We start from the raw sequence: 19834 nt of genomic DNA on the forward strand, positions 1-19834 counted from the left end.
TACCTGAAATATTCCACTTTTCACGAAGATACTTCTCTGGGTTTCCACCCAGTTCCTGTCCTTTCCTCTCCACCACATTCTCCATTGTTTGCCTCTCCTTCCTCACAACTCATGCCCTAATTTCCTACATTTTCCTGAGATTTTTGTTTCCAGCGCCCTGCTCACTACTCAACTGAACTTCTCTCCCCTGGCACCAATTCCAGCCACTTCTCTTATCCAGCATCACTCCACTTACACTGTTCCAAATTTTAATTCTGCTGAACCCTTCATGAATCTAGAACCGCTCTTCTGTTGACTTCTTGGTCCTGTAGTGGCCAGGTTCTCCCAGCCTTTTTCTGCCTCATGATGGATTAAACCCCCTCTTAACTTCCAGGAAGGTCCCCCACACCCGACGCCATTCTCTTCTCCCTCATTGTGATCTGAAATAGTCTCACCTGTAGCTTAGAGGAAATATTCAACATTCATTGAATTCTAAAATCTGTGTGAATACATAAAGGATGTAAGACTAAAAAATATGTCAACCCAACATTTTGCTTGCAGGGCTTCAAGAAGATAAAGTAAATAAATAAATAATGGCATATAAAAGATCCAAAAAAGGAAAATCAGGAAGTTGAGAAATAAAAGAACCCATAAATTTCAGATACATATTGTCACAGAACATTGTTAAGGTTAAGAATAGCTTCTAAGTATAAGAAGTCCATTACTTCTACATTTTATTAAATGAACACTTTATAAACTAAGATTTAGCAGCTTAAAGGATAATTTAAAAAATCAAATCAACTAATCAAAATTTCAAACAGAACTTTAGTGTGGTATTTGCAAAAAGATAGTGTTGCTATTATGCTTATAGGAAACTACACACAGAGTTAAAGAGAAAAAGAAAAAGAATTCATCGATCAGAATCCTATGTCTTTAATAATAATAATAGCAATATTAACATGTTTCTATAATGTTTGATAATTATCAAACCATGTTTAAATGTGACACTCATGTTTGAAACTCACCATAATTGTGAGATATTGGTAGAGTAGTAGCTACTACCTATTTAATCATTGAGGAAAATCAACAAGCTAATGATTTGTTTAAAATTAAATGTTCTGCTTTCATTAAAGTCATTATGTTTAGGAATAAAGTGTATAAAACTTCACATATTTTATGTTTCATTTAAATAGACTTAATGACAGTCAATACCTTCTTGGTCAAACACTCATAAACAAAAAACAAGAGTTTTTTTTAACACTGGGTAAATAAAAAATGATTTTAAATTCCTAGATTTTTCTCACTATTGTTTTCTACTGCAAACTTTAGTGAAATAGAAAAATTACTGGTCTTAGCTTTCAGAATGTGCATCTGTATGTATACACACATATGTATATACACAGGCATACACGTACAAGTACATTTACATGTCTGAAACGGTTGAGTACTCCTTAACTATTGAGCTGAGAAGAAATGTTGGCACTCAGGTGGACCTAAATGTAAATATGTAAGAATGCTCATTTTTAAAATTCATTTGCTTCCCATTCAAGTAGCTTATAAAGTAGAATAAATCACTGAGCATCTACGGATATAATCCACATGCATATAATCATTTGTAAATGTGGATAACGTCAATAATACCTGCTCTAGCTACTTCTTTTGATAAATAGGGCATTTGTGAAAGAGCAGGAGCAATAATGACAAACTATGCCTTAAAGTGTCTATAAGTTCTATTACATTCTTTTTGTTTTGTTTTGTTTTGTTTTTTTTTTTGAGACGGAGTCTCGCTCTGTCGCCCAGGCTGGAGTGCAGTGGCCGGATCTCAGCTCACTGCAAGCTCCGCCTCCGGGTTTACGCCATTCTCCTGCCTCAGCCTCCGGAGTAGCTGGGACTACAGGTGCCCGCCACCTCGCCCGGCTAGTTTTTTGTATTTTTTAGTAGAGACGGGGTTTCACAGTGTTAGCCAGGATGGTCTCGATCTCCTGACCTCGTGATCCGCCCGTCTCGGCCTCCCAAAGTGCTGGGATTATAGGCTTGAGCCACCGCGCCCGGCACATTCTTTAGTTTCTGACGTTATGTTACTCTTGATAGAAGATAAAATAAAAGTAATATAAAATTATCTGGACTATACACATTTATAAATGGAGTAAATTAAATAAAATAGTGATTGAACTTTACAATTTGACTAATTTCCTTCATTACTATCATGGAAAATACATGTTTAATTTACTCTTTAATCTACCCTCTTATGAAATGCAAGCTTTGATAGGGTACAATTTTAATTTGAAGCATTATTTTTTTAAAAAGCCTCATTTAAATATTTTTTCAGTTCAGCTAGTATCTAATAAGTCTGTCATAATTATCTTACAAACCGAATCAAGAAATGTGGGTGGGAAGGTGGTAGGGTTCAAATACATTTGTACATGATTTGATTGTCACACTGCAAGGGCATCAATGGTGGGAAAGATGGTAGCTTAGGCTGGTGTTATACAGGGTTGTCAGGCCATGTTCTGTTCAGGATTGATTAACGATTTGAATGAAGACAGAAGATAGGCTTATCAGATTTTACAGCGCATAAAGCTGAGAGATATTTCACTGGAAAACAGGATTCAAATCAGTTTTAAAAGCAAAAGCCCCAAAGAACAGAATGCTACTAGGGATTAAAATCAAGAAAGACGAAATTTAACAAGGACCAGTTCCTACTCTGTGATTCAAAAAGGCAACTGTACAACAACAGGCTGGGTAAATACCTGACTTAACAGCTTTCATTAAAATAAAAAGGTAGAAGCATTTAATTGACCACATGTCAGTACAAGTCAAAAGTACAATACCAGACAAAGAAGCATTGGCTCAACCTTAGGCCATAATAGAAGCACATTGTCTGTGGTATGGGGCGTAGTTGCCTCATTTTACTGTGCCCTAAGTAAGACTACATGTATCCAGTCCCGTTCTTGACACCTCTGGAAAGCCAATGAGTGTTTTCTGGCAAAGATTATTGGCATGTTGGAGAGTCCAGAATCCATATGATAAGAGAACAAGTTAAGATAATTGGTATTTTATTAACTTGATAGAAGGTAAATCTTGGTACAATACACCACTGACCCTCAAATATTTGAAGGACTATAATGTAGTTGAGGAAAGAGACTTATTTTACAGAAGGCAGAACTGGGAATAATAAATGAGAATGTCTAAGAAACATATTTGGGGTTAATAATAAAAGAGAATGTGGGACTAGAGTCAGAAGCTCAAGTTTAGGAAAATCATCTAAACTCTCTAAGTCATGGAATGCTCATCAACAAGGGAACAGAAGTTGACAGAACCTGTGCTATTTAGTACAAAGACTGCCATAAATAAGCATACGAGAAAGGACACACAAGATTTTTTGAGACTTTAAAATGATTTGCAAATGATGATAACAACAGTAAACCACAAGATTCGGGCCCACTGTTCATATGAAGCTGACCAGTTGTCATAACACTGCAGGGCTTCTTTTTACTGGGGAATAATGAAATTGAACTGGACTAGAAACAGGAGGTTATTGCTCTACCACCAATTCCAACAACAATTTATTTGCTACTATTTTGTCTCAGTTGAAGGCAATAAATGGCAATGAAAGGAGAGTTATGAAAAGCCAGTAAAGTCAATAATTTAATTTGGATAAAGAATGTAGTTAACATTCACAACTTTTATGGAATTAATAAAGAGCCTGGACCTCCACGAAGATACTCATCAACTTAATTCAAAAACTAAAAATATGACCAAAGCGCTGTAGATCAAATTAGGGCTAATTCATTTTATTCAAACAATACCTCTACACTTGTGCTGCCAATCTTGAAAAATATAGAATTTTCTGAATTGCAAAACCTCTGTCAAAATCTCAAATCTCAAATTTCAGCCTTTGGATAGTTGATACTCTCCATATGCCCATCTGCTTGCTATGTTTCCGTTTCATTTTCATTAGTGTTCTGAAATAAGTAGCCCCTGAGTTAGTAATGCCTACCAGTTGTTCCAAGTTTACTTACCCTCTGACCTTCTTTTCCAGGTGGACCTTGGGGGCCTTGTATCCCCAGGGAACCCTATGAGGAAAAAGAGACACATGTTAATAGACTGTTTCAAGTACACCTGCCCCACAAAGAATGTTGTGAAAATTAATAATTATTGTGTTTATTAAAACAAACTTTTAAAGTAATTTGAGCTCTTTCAAGGTTGAACTATATAATGTATTAACGACGAATTGCCCTTCTTTGACTGGCTTATCTTTGTAGCTAACTCCAGAAAGAAAAAAACGCAGTCCCGCACCAGGTGTGAGACCAAATGTTCACTGCCAGTGAAGAATCCCATATGATTGGAACCATGTTACAACAAACCACCATGAATAAGTGGTAACAATATTTCCAAGCAGAAAAAAATACCTCTTTGTACATTTAAACTCTATAAATAAAACTACATTTTTGGCTGAGAGTAGCTTTGTAAGTATATTCTAAGGAAATGCATGATTATGGTGTTGGCTTCAAATATGTGTCTACTCATAACATTGAACTTTTAATATTAAAAATATTATTTACTGCTTTCTCATAATAATATAAAGTGGTAGGGAAAATAAACATCCTTTTTTTCAGATCATAACAAAGTCCTAGGAAATCTCAGGTATTAATCTGGAAGTCAAGTCTCCTGATTCTTATTTTAGACAGAAATTCTTACTCCACATGAAATTAAACATGATGATATTGCCATTTAAAAAGAATTTCAGCAGTTATGACTACTTCTTTCCTGTTGCTTCTTTCTTCCCTAATCAACCATTAAATGTGGCAGATTTTAGTCTTATTTTCTTCTCAGTCCACATTCTCTCACATTGATCTCATACATCTGTGGGTGTTGGATTTTCTAGACCAGCAATGCCCAGATCTACAACTCCAGTTTATCTCTAAGCTGCATTCAGACCCACTACCTGCTTGATGGAACCGCTGCTACCTCACAGGCATCCACAGTTTACCCCATCAAATGCTGAACTCAGGATCCTCCCTCCAAAACTGGATCCTCTTCTACCATGCCCCAAATCAATAAAATCCATACCACACTCTCTTCATGCTCATGCCAGAAATCTAGAACTCATTCTCCACACTCAACTCTCTCAAACTTCTCTCTCACATACAGTTACCAAATCTTGTTGACTTTATCTCCAAGACAGGTTTGGATTCATCCATTTGTCTCCACTCCTACTGCTCCCATGTTCTTGCTTATCTGTAAGAGTTTCCTAGTTGATTCTACACACTGTTCCCTCCATTCACATCACAGCCAAACTGATCCTAAGAAAATCAGGCTTGATCTTCCCTGATTTGCCAGTTGGAGACAATGCCTTATTTCAGTCTCATAGTGCCTTGCACTTGCCCTTTTTCTTTAAAATACTTACCACTAATTCATTTAAGTGATTATTCATGTAATGATTTATTTCTTTCACCAGGCAATAATCTATAATAGAATCTATATCTTATTCATCATGGTATGTGCCTGTTAACGGCCAAATGACAATTCACATTGGGGAACTCATCCACTCTAATGAAAGTTTTTGGATAAAGGCAGTAATTTTCAAAAAGTTTTCCAAATACCCATCATCTATTAAATGCCCTAAATGGTTTGAAATAAATGAAAATTGGATAATACAAATGCAAATAAATGTAAATTTATTCCCCTTATTCCAGAAGAAATTCTTGTGTTATCTAATTTTAAAATAATTAAGATTCATTTTATAATATGACCTTTTCTAAAAGTGATGGCTATGTTGAAACTAAAATGCCAGATGTACTCATCATGATCTATAGTTACTTATTATGTATATATTCATTTTTAATTTTTTCATACAAACTAAATTTTCATGAATGTCATACATGCTTAATTTCACCATCTAATTTTATTTTGAATAAAAAAGTGATATATGTATTTTAATTTTTCAATCAGATGGCTTTCATTTGATTAATATTCTCAGAGTTCAGTATAAATTATTGTAACTATATTTTTTAAAGTGTTAGTACAAAAAATTCTGCATATGTCGTCAGTTCTCACAGTTCCCCCAAATCTTTTGTTTACTCCTTCTCCACAATAGTTGAATGAAATTTATATATTTATCACTTTCATTTCTTTTATCTACTTTGGGAGCAATTTAATGTTACAGGGGCATATGGAGCCTATGTTTTATTGATTTAGGAAGGAAAAAAACACAAGGGAAAAGAAGTAATCAGTTCCCTTTGTAGTTAAAAAAACAAACAAACAGCAAAACCTGCCAAATGATATATAATCAAGTAATGTTGGATAATTAGGCCAAGTTTAAAATGGCAAATTCCTAGTGTTTATAAGAAAAACAAATTTTGAAATTCAAATATACCAAGTATTACTTATAATTACAGAGAGTTGTGTCTTTTTTTATGAGACTGACATGATCTTGGCTCTAGATTAAACTCTTCTCTCCTACCCTTAGGACAACTATTATCATTTCATGAATAGTCAAACTAATATATAACATTTTTTATATTCATCCAAATGTTGACAGCTCATTCAGTGTTTTTAAACATGAATTACTAAAACATATACACATCAGGGAGTACACTTAATTCTGAGACACATATAATCGAAAATCTACTCCCTTTACTATTTAAAGAAGTTATGTAGCAAAGTCTACCTAATGCAAGAATATAACATTTGATTTGGAATGTATTTAACAAACTCAAAAAATATTTATGATAATCTTTTGTATGTGAGACTCAAGTAGTCAGATATGACACCAACTCACATACATAAACCACTTACGGGCCTACTAGATGTTATCATGACTCTGATCTCCTCCTCCTCACTTTTGTTAAGTCTAGGACCCAGCTAGGGGTTTGATAAAGATTGAGGAAATTCTTTTTTAATCCTTGACGAATCATTAACTATTTGAATGATCCAAGACCAATTTGTAATTCTAGCCATGTTCTCCTAATCTTCAGAATAGTTTTGAGCATAGTATTCAACATTAGTTGAAATTGACAAAGCAAAAATAATTTTAATATTGTCATTAGTAAAACACAGATCAATCAACTGTAAAACAATACTTTCTATTAGCAAACTGACAAATTAAAATTCTGGCAGGATTATTTATAATGATCCAGGACACTGTTCCTCCCATTTAGTAAAGTCAAACAGTGGATTTATCTATCACTTAGTATGAAAATTACAGACATACTTAACCTCCAGTTTACCTGAATTGAACTTGGATAGAGCTCAACATTTGTCTCAGAATCCCTCCCACAATTCTTCCTTATTCTGGCTTTGTAAAGGTCATTATGTGTGTGCTTCATTTATCCTTTTAGTTGACCATGAGCTCTAGAGCATTGGTCCCCAACCTTTTCAGCACCAAGGACAAGTTTTGTGGAAGACAATTTTTCCATGAACCCTGATGGGGGCATAGTTTCAGGATGATTCAAGCACATTACATTTTTTTGTGTGTACTTTATTTCTATTATTATTACACTGTAATATATAATGAAATAATTATACACTCACCATAATGTAGAATCAGTGAGAGCCCTGAGGTTGTTTTCCTGCAACTAGACGGTCCCTTCTAGGGGTGATGGGAGACAGTGACAGATCATCAGGCATTAGATTCTCATAAGGAGCACGCAACCTAGATCCCTCACGTGCACAGTTCACAATAGGGTTCATGCTCCTGTGAGAATCTAATGCAGCCACTGATCTGACAGGAGGTGGAGCTCAGGCAGTAACGTGAGCAATGGGGAGTGGCTGTAGATACAGATGAAGCTTGCTAGTCTGTCCACCACTCACCTCCTGCTATGTGGTCCAGTTCCTAACAGGCCACGAACTGGTACTAGTCCTTGTCCTGGGGGTTGGAGACGCCTGCTCTAGAGGATAGAGGCTCATTTCTTTCTATCCTCTGTAACACTTACAGAAGGAACTCAATAAACATTTGGCATATTGTAAAGAAGAAAACACCAAGTTAGAACAATACTGAGTGTTGGTGTTGGAGAAATGACTTCTGCTCTTTATATAATCATTTTTATTTTCAAAACTTGAACTTAAATACCACATTGGAGAACTTTCAATCTTGTCTGTCTTCCTCAGTCTGAAGTGATCATTCTATTCTCTGATGCCTGTGAGTAACACTGCCTTATAGTTCATTTACAAATTAATCATTTACCACTGTAACACCATCTCTGTTGTGGAACTTATTCCAATTTTTGATCAAAACCTGATGTTTTACAGATTTATATAATTTGTCCAATTAGAGAATCATATTCTTAGTTATCTTTATACACACAGCACATTTGCATAACCTGTGGAGTTTTTTCTTCTTCGATTTAATTTGCTGAACAAAAATGCCTATCAATGTTTTCTAATTTTAATCTACTTAGTTGGCTATAAAATAACTGTAAATTGAGTTATTTCTTAAACTTTGCACTCATACAGATTTATCACTTTTCTGAAAGAGATATTTGAGATTGGATTTAGCATTTTCATGATGTAAACATCTGCAGAGGTTTACATAGGTATTCATTTTCCTTTTAACACAATTCTGGGCATTAAAAATATTGACAAAGAATGGAATTCATAAGGCTGTTACCTCTTTTGGCTAAGATAAAAATAAGCAAAAAATAGTCCAAGCCAGCTAACCATTTTAAGTTCCAGTGGATAGCTATTACAATGTGTTATATCTCACACAGCTCTCTGGACAATCTGCTGATTATTTAAGACAAGTTAGAGCTTATCATCATGGAAGCCCATGTAAATATTTAACTGAGAAATTACTTAGAATTAACTGGTTCAGAACAGAAGTTTGAAGTGTTTAACAAATATAGCAGATGTTTCGTAGAGTTAATAGGGTAGATTAATTACGTATGAACACATTTTCATTTGTGAAAAGAGGCAAGATACATTTATGGCTTCTCAATCAAGAAAAGGAGCTGAAGTGAAAAAGGAAAGTTTCATTTTAAAGCATTACGTGCACTCCCTTGCCAGGAATGTTGCAGTGCATATGATACCTAATACCCACTTCAACAAAAATGTTATGCAAGTGTATTTTAAATGTTACGATTATTACTTTAGAATATGCTTCATAGACTTGAAACATAAGATTAAGCAGAATCTGCATAAATTCTAAACTACTACTAGAGGATTTTTTGTGTTTCAAATAGAACATATGAAATTCAAATGGAAAACAGAATATATCTGTTTTTACAGAAAATTTTGTGCCTTTAACATGGGAATAACAGGAATAAAGTTTTAAGTTGGAGATATTGGAATGAAATTTTGTTTTACATGTGTACTTTTTTCTCTTGAAAATGAATTGTTCTAGGACACGAAATGAGTTTTATAAAAGAAAAAATGCAAATAAGTAAAAATATATAATATATAGTCTGGTCTCAAGAAGTAATTTTTCTTTTTTTTTAATTTTAACTTTTCTCATGTCTCTATTAGTGCCATAATTTTTTTTTAAACTCTAGAGCAGCCAGAAAGGAAGTGACTTTTATATTAGTTCTGAGAAGTGGAATTTAAGAATGTTTGTGTTAATAAATTAAAGTGTGACCAGCTTTATGTTATTTCATCCAATTATGATAAGAAAAAAAATTTCCTGAGGGTGCATAAGTGTTTAGAAAAGGAATTCTATGTTTATATAAAAGCCTATCTTTTTATCAAAATCAGTAGTCAGTGTGTGCTAGGAAATAGATATCTATGAAACAAGGAACACTAGTGTCTCTTTCACACACTAATAAAGGCCTTGACAAATCTCCCCGGAAGCACTGATAAAGAGAATAGGAAGAGCTATGCTAGATAGAAAATCTCACGAAATATTCGGGTGGACAAGAATGATTCAATCATTACCAATTGTAGTAAGCCAGTCCTCTAATTGGGTGGACAATTTTATCCTGCCTTCAAAAATTCAAAAATTAGGGGTTACATATAGTGCTTTTAAAACTTAACAATTTCATATGGAGCCCTGAAATCATTCAGACATGGGACACAATGAAATATGATCATTCCATGTGGTTGCAGGAATATTTTAATTATAATCTCTTCCCATGTTTTTTGAACTCAAAAAACTTGTCTTTTTATTATATAGATCCTGAAATAACTTGTTCTCTGTCACTATTGATTAAGCCAATAAAGCTAAAAACATTTTAATTGAATAATAGAACATAGAGTCTGTGAATCTGGAATGACGTTGTGATATCTGTACTTCTCATAAACGTTCCTCTAAAAATAATTTTTGCTCCTATTATGAGACTTCCCATTTTTTAAGTTGTGTATGTCCTCACTTTCCATGCTGCATATTATCCAGCAGTGTGCCTTGCAGTTAGTAGGTGTCGAATGGATGAATGACTGCTAAGATTCTGATTCTTTGCACTTCTCTTGGTACTTCTGCAGCAGTTAGAATATTAACTGCTATAGCTATGGAAAATCTAATTTAGATAATTATATTCTTCATCTACAAATCCTACTTGATACCAAATAATCCAAGTTATTTTTACTTCTTATGTGGCAGTATTGCAAAATAGATGCTATGCTTACGTTTGGAGGAGTTTGCCCTTCATTAAAAGAAGACATATAACCTGCGTTCCTTAATGTATCTCACATTGATTAGGATTAAATTCTTACTTTCTGAAAAAACAACATGAACAGAAGAGATTAACATATCTATACAAACCATTAATTAATAAAAAAAGAACCAATCAAGTTATTTAAAATACTTAAATTGTTTTTAATAATGTAGTTTTAGGTTTGGTAATTATTCTGGGTTTACTTGCACTTATTTATCATAAGCACATTCATATTTTGGTAATTTCATATTTTAAATTATTCTTAACTATGAAAAACGTTGTATAGATTTGTTATATTTTGGTATTAACCTAATAGATGAAATGATTTGATTTCAGTTAACTCTAGGCTCTGTTGACAAGTAAAAAATTAGTAGGTCATGGTCTGTCAAATCCATTTGTATCATCTGTCTTAATGATTTATGCGAGTGGGCATATGATTGACTCCATTTTAATGATTTGTCTGATGATGGTAATAGTCTGAATTTTTGAATTGGCTTTGCCAAAGGTCAGTGACCATGTGGAAACATGGTTCTACTGCAGACGGAAGGAACAATCTATACATATGTGGTTTTAAAATGTCTTCCAATGTTTTTGGAAGAATGGGCAACATGATATACATGTAATTTCAAATTTAATGTCATGGGTAACTTTTGCATTTGGGTTATACAACATAAATGACTAGACCATGGGAAACCTAATCTAGTAATTTTAGGCTTAAAAAATAAATCAGTACAGAGATACTCACATACTACATGAAAGACATAGGTATTTAATGCTGATAACTGTGAAAATGGTTTATACACCATCACTCAAGTTGCAATTGAGTGAGGTGTTGAAAATCAAACATTTAAGAGGAGAAAAATGCTCCATCCTGTAACAAATTTTTCTAAGTTTTAAAATATAGATGGAAGTATTGTCTCTTTTTAACTTCTTTCTATTGGTCTTCCTCCTTTCTGCCAGAAGCATCCATTTTCTCGGGAGGATTAAGATTGCAATAGTATAAGGATTGTTGAGTTCACACAAGACAATGGTCTGAAAAGTAGGCTCTATTAGGAGAAGAGTGTCTAAATATCAACTGCTTCATCACTACACATCAGGAGATGCTCTCATAGATCCTAGGGCTCAATCATGAATCACAAGGCACAGGGGAAGGAGAAGAGGTAAGTGTAGTTCTACTTAACCAGAAAGGAAACACAGAAAACGTCACTTCCTTCTGCTTTGTTGAATGAAGTTTCAGGAGAAGAATGATAAATAAGGCAGACACCACTATTCTTGTTTTCTGCCTTCTTGGGAACCCAAGACGAAAAAGAATCCATAGGCCTTAGACTTCTCAGCAGCAGCATGTGGTAGAAGACACTCGAGAAAAATCTTTATAATTCTTAGGGAAATAATTTTGCAGCAAGAATTCTATGCTCAGATAAACTATCAATCACGTGTGAAAGTGAAAAAACAAAACAAAACATTTTTAGACATGTAAAATCCCAGAAGACGTACCTTCCTTTCAAATTTTTTCCATAATTTGTTTAAAGATATGTTCACATAAATGAAGGAGTAAAACCAAGAAATGAGACGACAAGGAAAAGAAGCGGCAGTGGAATCAACTCAGAAAAAAAAAAAAAAAAATAAAGGTAGTCACAGAATGGGAATTTTGCAGATGGCTTAGAAAGCTGCCTACAACAGATGGAATAGAAGGTCTGAATGGTACTCTCAGAAAACAAGAAACTCAATGAGAAAATTTGAAAAATAGGGAAGGCAATAACAGGGAAAATAGAAAGAATTAGAAATGCCAGAAAAAAAAACAAACCAAAACAAATGACAAATGTGGAATTTCAAGAAATGGAATGAAAAATCAACAGTATAGACTGAAGAGAAGTAAGAATAGCAAAACACCAGAAAAAAGGTACTCTGGGACTAGAGCTGACTGTAAGCTGAATGAGTCAGTGGTATAGTTAGCCATAGTAAACAAAAGAGCAACATTTGCTAAGATTTTTTCATAAATAAATGCAATGCAAAACAGTTGGTTGTTGGCAACAACGCTCTGAGTCTTTTGCATTTCTATTCGTCTTGTGAGTAAGGCACTAACTGCTCTAGGTTCTGAACTATCTTTATACCTGTAGGGTGGAAACTTAGCCAAAAGGAAATCTGGAGGATTCAAACTTAATTCTGGCTCTGCCAGTTGGATATTCTTATTGCCTTGACATGGTCCTAAATAAAAAAAGTTAAAGACGACTTGGTTTAGTACACTGTTAGCTCAGTATCCTTATGGTTGCCCGCTTGGGCCAAAGTAGGAGACACACTGAGTCTGTTGTAGTTTTATAAAAAATGTCCTTGTCCTTGCTGATGTTCCTGGATTAATGCCTCAAGACAAACAGAAAGGCCAATTCAGAAATGTAGGGAGCAAATCATCTGGCTTTCTAAGATAGACTTGGATGATTTATGGGATCTATTCAGCTGTTTGAGTTTGGGATCCTGGGGGACAGGGTTGAGATCAATAGTGCAGGCTGGCCTCATCTACTTGCTTGGCGTTCTGTTAACAGTAGCCTTTAATTAAATGCTATATGAGACAAATTGAATAGTTTTGGTCACAGTCTCTATTGATAATATTGATCAGAGTGTTAATGGAGTGATATACTCACAAAAAATTTGCCAGACACCAAGACAGTATAGAAATGAAGAATGGATATTGTTGAGAGACAATGGGTCTTTCCCTGAGTCTTTTGTGCTTCTGCATGTCTTATGAGGGAGGTACTAACCACCCTTTTGTTCTGGTCTATCTTTTAAAGGATGTTTATGCTGCAAAGCAAGGGTAGATTTGCTTACTGTTTAGAATGTTAAAGATAATATTTCCCTTTTGGCAAAGGGCAAGTTTGCCTGCAGTCCATTTTTAAAAAATTCAGCTTCCCTACTCTGCTGTGATGCAAACCCACTGAATATGTAGCAGCTACCTGGGTTGTTTCTGGTACCTAGGGGCAAGGGCAACCAAAACAAACATAAGGCTCACGCTGTTTGCTGCCATTAGTAATAATGCCTTTTTCTCTGACTCAGAAGTTTCATGTCTTCTGCCAGGATTGCCAGGATTGATGAAACTGTGGCAGGCTAAGTTGTTATTATTCAAGTTGGGTAAAATCTCATATCTTTTACAGTTCTTGACACTGGTAAGTCTAATCCTTTCTCTACATTAGGCATGTGTCTGACTTAACTATTCCTTATATTTATTCTCTATCGTTTTAAAATAATGTGATAAAATAGAGGGAATTTAAGGAAAAGAACAATATTATTAAGGAGATAGATATTAGATGGTATACAACTAAAGGAAATAGAATTCCTTAGGAAAGGTAAAAGAGAAAATAACAGAATTTTAGAGTTGAAAAAGACCTTAATAGCATTCTGTCTGACCCTTACATATTACTAAGTGATATGCTCAAGGTAAAATAAGTAAATAAATCAAAATAGTTGCATATTGGCCGGGCGCGGTGGCTCAAGCCTGTAATCCCAGCACTTTGGGAGGCCGAGACGGGCGGATCACGAGGTCAGGAGATCGAGACCATCCTGGCTAACACAGTGAAACCCCGTCTCTACTAAAAAAAAAAATACAAAAAACTAGCCGGATGAGGTGGCGGGCGCCTGTAGTCCCAGCTACTGGGGAGGCTGAGGCAGGAGAATGGCGTGAACCCGGGAGGCGGATTTCGCAGTGTGCCGAGATCCGGCCACTGCACTCCAGCCTGGGCGACAGAGCGAGACTCTGCCTCAAAAAAAAACAAAAAACAAAAAACAAAATAGTTGCATATTTAAGGATAGAATCTGGTTTCCTGGCCTTATATTCAGTGTTTCTCTATTTTGCAAAAGATGACTTTAGTAATGGATTAAGCTATATAAAGCTTTTGTTCATGTCTGCAGAATAATGAACAGATAATAGGAGTCTTTAATTAAGGAGATAATTCCTGTTTCCCACAAAAAGCATGACTTTCAAATTGATCAAAAATAATCAGGGGTAGTAAGTGACATCAAGACTGTTATTGCTGAAAATTTTTAATATGGGAGAAGGTGACCACCTGTCCTAAATTAATTAGGTTTGGTAGCTAGAAAGAAGGAATCGCCTCCTCACTATGATATCCAAGTACGTTACGTTACAGTTTTCTGCAGATATTTTCACTGTAGGATTGGATGATATTTTACTTTAATAATATGTTTGTCAGTGAAAAATATTTATTTCCTCTACCTATGAAGAAGATATATTTATTGAGTACCTATACTACGTCAAGTACTTTTAGTCTCTGGGGATACAGTTGTAAATAAGATAGACATGGTTCCTATCCTCATGAAGGTTATACTGGTTGTAAAGGGAACACTTAGAATTCAGTTTATAGTTAACAGTTTTCTTAAGATGAAGGTATTCTACCCATAAAAACCCTGCAATTTTATAAAAGTGCTCTTTAAACATTTGTCAGCAATTATTTCATAAAGTACTTTAGGTTCATTGCTACTGATATTTTTGCCATTCACATTTAGCATATTAACTAACAATAACAACAATAGCTAAGAGTTAAATAGTATTTACTAGAAGCCAGGCATTGTTCTAAAATCTTTACATATATTAACTCACTTAATCATCACTACAACACTATGCAATAGGAAATATTAGTATCCCATTTTATAGATGACACAGAAAGGTCAAGAAACATGGTCAGGTTCAAACTCAGGTAGCCTGGTTCTTTGATCTGTATAATTCCTGAGCTAAGCTGCATGGGTTTTTGGTTTGTTAAAATCAGTTAATTGGAATTAATATAATTCTAATCCTTTTTAGAGACCAATCATTTTTTAGTTCCATTTAATATATCAATATAAGGCATTACCAAAAGATTTTAAATGCTTAGAATATAATTGAATTAAACTAATTTTAATGTAGATTTATGGCTGAAATAAATATATGCTTTGCTGCATATAATTTTCAAAAGGCTTACCCATTTTATAATTTTCTAATGGCAGTTAAAATACATTTTAATTTATTTTCCAGATTGCTAAATATTTCAACATGAAATAAAATAACTCTTTTGTAGAAGTCACAAATTGTCAATGCATAGCACTTTTAGGAAAGAAAGTTTTACTGATTGGGGTTTAAAATGCATAATTTGGACTTTTGATGAAAACAATTTAAAATGCCTTTTGAAACAGAAGCAAACTATAAACAGAAGGGCAGAAGGAGCTGTTCTCAAATTATTCATCTAATGAAAGAGATATAAATCACCTCCATGTCGAACGAACCAACTGTAAGTTCTTCCAAAACATAAATCTTCCCTGAGGCTAAAACATAAATATTTCCAGGGCTTTAAGCATCAACTCACCAGTATTTCTTCACAGAGTAGATAAAAATAGCTTTGTAATATAGAAAAATAACTTATATTTTAATCAACTAATTCCCTTACATGTCTTTTGCCCACAAATTAAAGAAAAAAGGACTGATTTTTAAAAATATTTCAACTGCCTTCTTTCTACTGGCAGATTAGTACCTCAGAAATCCCAATACTGAGTTGGATCACTGGTTTCAGAAAACTAACAATGAACTAAATATAAATTATGCAACTTTAGAAAACTAATAGTGTTGATTCAAATTTAGGCAACTCATAAAGTATCTAAATAACTCAGATTTTGATATGTGAGGAATTTAAAATAATCTTAAATTGAATAGCCTGTTAATTACTATGCTATAATACATACATTTATATGTACATATAAATATTTATAATACATATAGGCTATAGAACATATATTTATTCTAGTCAGAATGGAAAGAGGAATTACGCTCTGTGGGCATATAACAAGAACCTTTCTATTTTATTCACCTAAAAGAGATTGTTATAGTTGCTTAGGAATTTTAATAAGAAAGCATTATTTAGTAGTTGAGCCTGTGATTCAAATGTATTTAAAGTTAATAACTTTAAATTACAACACAAGAATTCTGGTAAAAAATAATTTTCTCTGAAATAATTAGATGTCTGTATAATATGAACATAACTACAGTTGTATAAATACTTGTAAACTTTTTATACACAATTCACAAATGACCATTTTTAAAATGATCAACTTAAACCAATTGTTTGCTTTTTCTTAAACCATGCAGGTTTTCTGAATGCAACGACAGTGACTATTGTTTGTTTCTGTGTCTGCAGTGCTTAACACAGTATCTGGCACACAGTAAGCATTCAACTAAGTGAGTGGGTAAAAGAGGAAGGGAGGAAAGGGACCATATCACTTACCGAGCAATTATTTTTGTTTCCTGTACACACCAACTTAGAAAAAGAATTATTTCAACGATTCCCCCATGTGAATACTATATGATCTCTTGTGCATCAGGGCCATCTGCTAATTGAATGTCATTTGATTTATAAATGACCAGCTGAGATTTTCTCTCCATTGCTTATGGTATTTAAGGTAGTTTTCTTAGAGTAAAAGCTATGCACCCTCTCTGTGCCTAATTTCTCACTTAAGCTGGATTTATCTGGGCCCCAAGGAACTGGTATTTAAGTATCATTTAGTAAGCATGTCTAAGGCACTTCTGCTGTTGACAGACTTAACCTTTGGCTTCTGCATAAACATTTGGTGCCATCTGGATGAGTATTTAATAACTCCCCAAAGAGACAGGGCCAGAGCAACACAGTCATTTTCCTAGGAACTAAAATTAGTGGATATATTACATGAAATAGCACTGTTCTACCTTCCTTCACCTGTCTCTCCTCTGACATGACATGCAAAGGACGGAAGAGAAAAGGAGATGGAGATGTTAGCCAACTGTCTCATTTCACTCATAGTCCCTGTCTTGCTTCTGAAGACTTAGTAATGTATTTCAGTAAAACTTCACTGTAAAAAAAGCATTATATATTTAATTGAGGAGAATCTGGCAATAGTGTGTAATTGGAAGGCTATAGAACATACACAATTTTATGAAGTTATATATAAAGACACACTACATTTATATAAAATTAAGGTTTTAACAACAGATGCCATATAACCAAAGAATTTGTGCTTAGTGTAATTGAGTATTTGAATGTAATGATTTACAACTAATATTTCAACATGAGAGGAAAAGCTAATATAAAATGCCATTATTCAAATAACATGATTAAACCATGAAATATGTACCTTTAATAGAGGATTTTTATGTCAACATCTTCATATTTCAGAATCATTTATCAGATTTTCATTATGATCTTGGATACATTATATTTGATCAAATAAATTTGTATACTTATGATAAATACATTTTTCTTATTCAGCATTGGTTTTAGCTCACACATGTCTGCCTTGTAAATCATAAATATCAACAAAAGAGATAATTTAAGTTAACCAGTAACTCACTGGTTAAGTGTCATCTTGACATTAAGTATTATGTTTTCTCACAATCAGAATATAGTATCTTTAAAAAATTCTGATTCTGAATAGAGTTTTGTTAATATATTTAAATAATTTAGAAAGGAATTTTCATCCTTTAACAGATTATTCAAAAGTGCTTTTTCTAATCCATCATTACTGCAACTGAATACATGACAATGCTATTAGCAATATGGCCATTCCAGATGTGGTAGAACCCAAATACCTTTTGAAAAAATGTGATTTGGTGATATTTTAAAATGTGGAATTTCAAAAGTTAGTACATATATATGAAAAGCATATTTATAAGGGAATTTTTCTTTGTTGTTAATAAGCCAGCTGCTTAGAGAATTTCAGCTGAATCACTGCACTATTTGACTGTATTTAGCTTCATTTGTGCTACTGAAAGCATAAATCTCAAATTTATAGCAAGTTATTTCACATTTTTATTGATAAGAATGCTAAATTTTACCGTCCATGAGTTTAACAAGATGCTGAGAAATGAAAAAATGAATAAGGCAAGACATGGTAAAATCTACAACTATAGATTAAAGACTTATTTTAATTTAAACTTTGTATCATACTCACTAGACAAATCACAGGAATTAAAACTTAATAGTCATTCACTCTTCACTGCAAGCCTGAAAATGCAAGCAGCACCAGTGCACTGAATCAGAACAATCCATTTATTCTAATTGGCCAGCACTCTGCTTTAAAAAAAAAAAAATAGAATATTGGGCAATTTTCTGGAAAAATTACTTTGTTGTGGAGTAACATCAGAAAGAAAGAGAAGAAAATGAGATGAAGTCAGAAATGCAATGAGAGTTGAATCCTGTAAGACTTTGTAGGCCATTGTATGGAATTTGGGTTTTATTTAATTACGTGGGGAAGCACTGGAGATTCCGGAAAGAAGAATGACAAGGAACATTCTGGCTTCTTGTGTAAATCATGCAAGAAGAGCAAAGGGAGAAGGAGGGAGACCATTAATTGGCTATTGAAATACTCAAGAGATTTATAATGGTAACTAGGACCAAGTGGTAATAGCAGAGGTGTGAGAATTGGTCAGATTCTAGATATATTTTGAAGGCAAGGTCAATAGAATAAGTAAAGAAATGTGAAGGCTAACTCACTTATGTTTATAGGAGCAAGATATCTAAGTAAATTATAAGTTATTCAGCATCGTATAGAAAAAGGGGGGGCTTCCAGGATGGCCTAGGAGTTATATTAAATCAACATACTCACAGATAACAACTATAAATACTGAACTACATATAGAACAACTATGTGAAGACACTGGAAGCTCAACAAAAACAGGCAGATACTGGAGGGGAGTCAACATTCAGAAAATTAAACAGCATGGAGTCAGTTTTCTGTTTTGAGATGTTTAGTCTGAGGACAGGCTCAAGTCTGGGTCACGGGTTGGCTAAATAAAAAGCCTATAGACTTGCTGGATTGAAAAACCCGACGACAGAGTTTAGGTCATATGCAATTCCTGCAAAGTAAAGTGGGGTTGGTTTGTCAAATCCTGAAATAAGGAAGGAAGTCCCAAATTCTGCATATAAGCTCTCCCCAAATCTCTGGCTGACTCCGAACCAAACATACACAGTGCAAACTGCAAGTAGTTCAGCTTAGCTTAAAATAACAAAACTGGGATTTCAGCTGTTGCCAGCTGTAGGAGAAACAGAGTTTGCTATGTGAGTCTAGCCAATTTAACTGCCTGCCTTAAAAATGTATTAAAGCTCTTCAGAAAAAATGGAACTTAGTATCCAAAGTACAATAAAAAATTACTTGCCATACAAGTAAGCACCAAAACATAATCCATTCTAAGGAGAAAAGACAATCAACAAAGAACAACTTGATATTACTCAGATGATAGAATGATTGGAGAAAGATATATATATATA

General features: G+C 34.0%; 1 protein-coding gene across 1 annotated transcript in view; it reads right to left on the reverse strand.

Annotated features, from left to right (window-relative positions):
* COL19A1 (collagen type XIX alpha 1 chain) overlaps positions 1-19834 on the reverse strand; it is a 342793-nt gene that overhangs the window by 144611 nt on the left and 178348 nt on the right. Inside the window, 1 exon segment of the mRNA XM_017859765.1 lies at positions 4002-4055. Coding sequence (XP_017715254.1) covers positions 4002-4055 — 54 coding nt within the window.

Source organism: Rhinopithecus bieti, unplaced genomic scaffold (genome assembly GCF_001698545.2).
Source record: "Rhinopithecus bieti isolate Rb0 unplaced genomic scaffold, ASM169854v2 scaffold_50350, whole genome shotgun sequence".
NCBI classification, from domain to species: Eukaryota; Metazoa; Chordata; class Mammalia; order Primates; family Cercopithecidae; genus Rhinopithecus; species Rhinopithecus bieti.